This window comes from Elephantulus edwardii, unplaced genomic scaffold (assembly GCF_000299155.1).
Source record: "Elephantulus edwardii isolate Elephantulus edwardi_28Jun2011 unplaced genomic scaffold, EleEdw1.0 scaffold00245, whole genome shotgun sequence".
In the NCBI taxonomy this organism is placed as follows: Eukaryota; Metazoa; Chordata; class Mammalia; order Macroscelidea; family Macroscelididae; genus Elephantulus; species Elephantulus edwardii.
In genome coordinates, this window is record NW_006399995.1 from 3,584,461 (window position 1) to 3,590,715 (window position 6,255).

At 37.6% G+C, this 6,255-nt stretch overlaps 1 protein-coding gene across 2 annotated transcripts in view; it reads right to left on the reverse strand.

The window, feature by feature from the left end:
* The window catches only part of RDX (radixin), a 114,065-nt gene that overhangs the window by 53,895 nt on the left and 53,915 nt on the right, over positions 1–6,255 (reverse strand). For both annotated transcript variants that reach the window (XM_006899054.1, XM_006899053.1), the window contains 3 exons: positions 3,763–3,923; positions 2,655–2,747; positions 35–175 (listed from right to left, as the gene is read on the reverse strand). In XM_006899054.1, coding sequence (XP_006899116.1) covers positions 35–175; positions 2,655–2,747; positions 3,763–3,923 — 395 coding nt within the window. The remainder of the gene's footprint in view (positions 1–34; positions 176–2,654; positions 2,748–3,762; positions 3,924–6,255) is intronic.

The window sequence follows — 6,255 nt, forward strand, 5'->3', positions numbered from 1 at the left end:
TCATCACTCCTTCATTTGACAGTTCAGCACTAGCCTCAGCATTATTCTCATCATGTTCATCATGCTCATTTTCTGTTGGAGGAATGACTGGTGGTGGTGGAGGTGGAGGGGGAGCAGACATCACAGTTTTTAACTCCTCTTTGGTCTTTTCCAAGTCTTCCTGGGCTGCAAAAGCCTGAACATCAAAAATAAGTTTATGAACAACTTCCTCCAAAGACTGGAAATTAAAAAGAATGAATCAAGACTTTACCTTGCTTTTTAACAGAAACCGTATTTCAGGGTAATGAAAAGCCACCCTATTCTAGAATAATGCCAACAAGAAAAAGAACTCATTTTTCAAATCCTAGTAACTCCACCACTGTCAGTCACTGTACAGTATTGTGGTGGCTTGTGATGTCGCAAGCTCTACCACTGGCATTTCAAGTATCAGCAGTTACCCCTGGTGGACAGATCTGAGCACAGCTTCCAGACTAAGACAGCCTAGGAAGGCAGACCTATGGACATAGTCTCAAAAATTAGCCAATGGATCACTACAGAGGATTGTCCAGCTTGTTTATTTTGGACATACTCTTGGAAAAGAATAACTATTGGAAAAGGATATCATGTTTGGTGAAGGAGACTTAGTGAGACGGGCTGGGAAAAGAGCCCCAAAGATGGACTCAAACATGTTGATGAAGATGATGCACAACCAGGCAGCATTTCCTTCCACGGCACATGAGTTAGAGTCAACTTGACTATTATCCACTAAATTAATTAGTTCTCAGAAGGGTCATCAACAATTGCCAAAACCGTTATTTTGGTGGAAAACAGATATTTATATAATACCAAAGAATCCCATAGCTAATTAATGACATTTTAGCCACAAGGGGGAAAAATGTAATCAAACAATAGAGATAATCAGTTATTTAAATCCAATGATCAATTAATTCATCAATGAATGGTGGGTTAGCTAGATAATAAATGTCTTCTGATTGGATACAACATGAAGTACTCACCATCATCAATGACTTGCATGATTAATTACAGTGTTTGCAGAAAATGTCTTAATTTACCCAATGTTCTAGCGTAATTCTTAGCACCTTTTTCATCTGAAAATGTGGTTTGACTGACCAAGTACATGGATATCCTACCTATGATGCATCTTAGCAAAAAAAGAAGTTTGAATTAAATTCTCATTATCTTATATTGCCCACTCCTCCAACAAAAGCCTAGATTTTCATTTCTGTCCTTCAGACAACAGATTCATTATGAACTAGATTATTCTTCAGTTTCTAAAAACTTATAACTTAGTCACAATAGGCAAATTGTTTATCAAAGCCTTTATAACAATTCATGTACCAAGTGAATCAAATGAGGTGACTGTGATAAAAAATTTGGAGTTGGGGCTGGTTCTCTCATTTCAAAGAGAGAAGTTAAAATAACATAAAAGAAGGTGATGTTTCAAGATGATGACACCCTATTCAACAATGGAGGTTGATTGAATCTCTCTACAGCCCTTCAAATAATCCAAATCTCATGCACTAGTATCCTGAAAGTGTTTACGAAGCTTCCTATTCTTGGGCTTTGATTAGTCATTTTTTTTATTTTTTTGTTTCAGTTACCATGATGAATTATTCAAACTGTGAAAGCCCTACTCTGTGTTTTGCTTCACAGGCCATAACAGGTCAATTTTAAGTACTGTACTAAGGAGGACTGGAGGGATCATTTGTAAGCCAGATAATCTAACCCAAGGACTGTCTGTATTCAGAAACTTCGATTAAAATCTAAGTATCATCTATATCCCTCTAATTCAACTACATTTCTAATTATTTAGCTGTCATGTTCTTTTGAGTCTACTATAAACTATCTCTCAACACTTTCTGTCCCATCTATTTTCATTGCCATGTAATTTACCCAGTTGCCATGAAGTCGACTCTGACTCCTGCAGACCCTATGTGTGTCAGAATAGAACTGTCCTCCACAGGGTTTTGAACGGCTGTAATCTTTTGAAAGTAGATTGCTAGGCTTTCTTCCGAGGGCCTTCTCAGTGGACTTGAACTTCCAACCTTTAGGTTAGCAGTCAAGTATATTAAGCATGCGCACTACCCAGGGACTCCTAGTGTATTCTTAGTTTGACATTCACCTCTCAAGTAATCCTAATGTCTGTCTTAATCCATCCTTGATATTGCTTTCTAAGTTAGTTTTATAAAACCCTACTTAATTATGTTACAATCCTATTTACTATCTAACTTTCCAGCCACGTATCTGAGCATATATAATAAGCTTTCGGGGCTTTCTGGTTGTCCTAAATAGTTAATGAATGTACTTCCTATCCTCATTCCACTTCCTTTGTCTGGAATGACTACCTTTTTAGTTGATACACAGGTGTAATTGTTCCTACACCACCCCTAGACAGATTTTAATATATACATACATACACAGTGTTAAACTTTTAAAGATTTATGCAACTCTTCTTACCCTACAGAAATGAGTCATATCTCCTATGTTATCTAAATAGTTAATGTCACCAGATTTACTTCCGTTTACTCACAGACACACTTTCCTATTTATATTGTGATTGTATCTTAGAATTATCTCTGTATACATAAGCAGCACATCGCTGTGTACAAAACAGGTCTTTCGTAACACCAGTGGATGAACATATAAATGATTACTTTGTGCTGCCACTCAGTAGCTTCTTCTTCCTTCTTCTTCTTGGCTTCTTCCAGAAGTGCAATCTTGGCAGTGAATTCGGCAAGTTCTGCTGCCTAAAATAAACAATGTAATTACCAAGACTGAAAAACAAGGGGAGCTCTGGTGGCCTAGTGGCAAGGACCTGCAACTACAATCCCAGAGGTGCACGGTTCGAATCCACCAGATGCTCTGCCAGGTAAGGAGGGACAATTTCCCCCTGTACCAGTCAGATCTGATTTGACGGTACACGCACACAAATTAAAAAAAAAAAAAAAAAAGACTGAAAAACAATGTATTTTCAGTAACCCTTTGACAATCTAAGAAAGCTTTCGTGTACATGCTATGGAAATTTTACATATTTTTTCCTAATAGTTTTACTTTCTTTTTAAAATAAAACGAGGGGGAGGCAAATTTTCTTCCAATCTCTTGACTTGCTGCGTCAAAAACAACTGTGCCCAGCTCAAAAGTGGCCGCTGACTGTGACACTCTGCATGTGTGTTGCTCTCCACAGGCCTGGCAATTACCCAAATGGCAGCACCACGTTCCTCAAAGGGCTCACTACACCTCTCTAGACTAGAATTCCAGATAACACAAATTTAAAAATCAAGTCTGTTCTCCAGTTTACATCATTGGCCAGGTCTAGTTCACAATGCTACTTCAAAGGAAGAGAACAGAGATTCACAAATACCCAAAAGAACAGTAAAATACCTATCCTGACATTTAAATCCAGGACCAATTAAGCATCATGCTTACTTCTTAAAAGAAATCCCACTATATTAAAAAGAAACCACTGTACAGTTAACTCATAAGAGCTATGATCACAGTCAACTATATGCTCATTAGCTTACTAAAAAAACCTATCCGAAAGCTTACAGAATCAGAATCCTTGGCTGACAATAGCCATCATGTATAAGTAAGACAAAAGAAAATCTTTTATTCTAGTTTATGTATAGGCAAGTGATAAAAGTTTTTTATGTGAACTCCCAACACTTCACTACTAAGTTACTTGAATCACTTCCCAGAGGTCTAACATACAGTTGTCTAAGCTTTTCTTTCATTTTCCCGCTTTGTCCACAGCCTATTTCTTACTAGCTGTTCCTGAGTCTTCATCTGGTCGGCAGCCTGCTTCTCTATGGCCGCCTTGGCCTCCTCTGCAGCTCGACGCTCCTTTTCCAGTCGTTCTGCTTCTTCTTTTGCTCGTTTTCGTTCCTGGTCCAGCTCTAGCGCTCTTCTGGTCTGTTCTTCTAGTTCTGTCAAATAGATGTTTAGAGTCCCCCAAAAAAGGATTAAATCCAATAATTCTAATTAATAGATATCAGCATAGTAGCAAGGAATTGAATCTGAACAGATACTAAATATTAGTACATATGTAAAATACACATAACTCGGTATCCAATGCCATGTGTTTCAGAAATCTGTATCTTAAAATGTATACAGCTTTTTACTTCTCTAAAGTACTAAATAAGTAAATTAAATAAATTAATGTTAAACACAGGACCTACTAATCCAGACAGTATTTTTTAGGCAAATTACCAGAATTTTTAATGACCCTGGAGGGCATTATGCTGGGTGAAATATCTCAGTCACAAAAGGACAAACACTGCATAACATCACTGTTATAAAACAGGACTGATATGAGAGGGATTGGGGAGAAACTAGGAAAATAAGGGATAAATATTGAACACTCCACTGAAAAAGATGAGGGAAAGAACAGTCTAAAAGAAATGTAGGATTTAGGTATTATTTGCATGACAACAGTCTAGAATAAGAAGTGTATATAGCAAAGCAGACTGGGAGGTAGTAGGAAATCGTGCAACAATGAAAGAATCTTTTTAAAAAGAAAAGCAAACTGGGGGTGGGTGGGTTTAAGGAGGGAAATGTGCAACAATGAAATGAATAGAAATACAAGTTTTCTGTAAACTGTTAAAATATCAATTAAAGGGAAAAAAAGAAAATCTAATCTAAAGGACAGAGTCTCCCTCTACTCGGGGCCTATCTTTGATAGTTTTTGGTGAAATATTCTTCCAGGTCGTATAGCCCTAGTTTATCCACTTGCCATACAGAGCTAACTTGTGGTCACTGTGAAGCTGAACACTGTGACACTGATGTGTCAAACACGTTAATGGTTACCCATGGTGGACAGTGTTTGGTGGAGCTCCCCAGTTAAAACAAGCCTGAAAGCAGGAGTGGTATCCATTTCCGTAATAGCTTGCCTCCAAAGACCCTATGAACCTGGAGAAAGGATGAAAGCTGTACAAGTGTCGAACACTTTCGTTCATAGGGTCACCATGAGTCGCCAAGGACTCGACGGCACTTAACAACAACAACCAGAAGCACATCATGACATTTAATAATACATTTCTAGGCTTGGGACTTCAGTATGGCTGTGCAAACAATTCCTAAGAAAGAGCCAAAGTGCAAGCTTGAATCAAGTCCCTAATGTCAAGTTCTAATTCTGAGTAAAGTAGGTAGATAAAATGGGACGTTTTATAACTACTGACTAAACTAGAGTAAATTCTGTGAGGCTGACTCTTTTACTAATGTCTACATTAATCTAGTAACTAGCTAAAGAAAAATAGTAACCATTTAATATATTTGGCCATTAAAATAAATCAGGCACTGAATATACATTACAACATGTTTAAACCTGAGTGCAAACTTTCGTTACAAAGACTGAGAAGGAAGAAAAGACCAAAATGGCTGTCAGAAGAAATTCTGAATATAGCACTGGAGCACAGAGAGCAGGGGGAAGAATTAAAGATACTAAAGAGCTGAACATAAGATTTCAAAAGACAGTGCGAGATGACAAAGTAAAATATTATGATGAAATGTGCAAGGAGCTGGAGAGTCAGAAAAGCAAACTTTCATTACAAAGACTGAGAAGGAAGAAAAGACCAAAATGGCTGTCAGAAGAAATTCTGAATATAGCACTGGAGCACAGAGAGCAGGGGGAAGAATTAAAGATACTAAAGAGCTGAACATAAGATTTCAAAAGACAGTGCGAGATGACAAAGTAAAATATTATGATGAAATGTGCAAGGAGCTGGAGAGTCAGAAAATCAAAAGGGCCAAACTCGCTCAGCATTTCTTAAGCTCAAGGAACTGAAGAACAAATCAAACCTTGAGTTCCTATAATCAAATATGCTTTAGGCAGAATAGGAAATAATCCAGGAAGTATTAAAAGAAGATAAAAAGAAGATACTGAGTCACTGTATCGAAAGAAATTGGCAGACACACAAGAATTTCATGAAACAACATATGAGCAAGAGCCTATAGTGATGAAGGAAGACATTCTGGCTACTTTGAAGGAAAAAGCAAAAAAATAAGGCCCCAGGAATAGATGGTATACCAATTCACGTATTTCAGCTAACAGATAATGCCCTGGATGTGGTCACCAAGTTGTGCTAAGAAATCTGGAGAAGAACCATTGACCAACTGACTGGAAGAAATCTGTATTTGTTCCCATTCCAAAGAGAGGTGACCCAGCAGAGTGTGGAAACTACAGAACAATATCATTGATTTCACATGCAAGCAAGATTTTACTGAAGATTATCCAAAAATGACTGGAACAGCACATCAGCA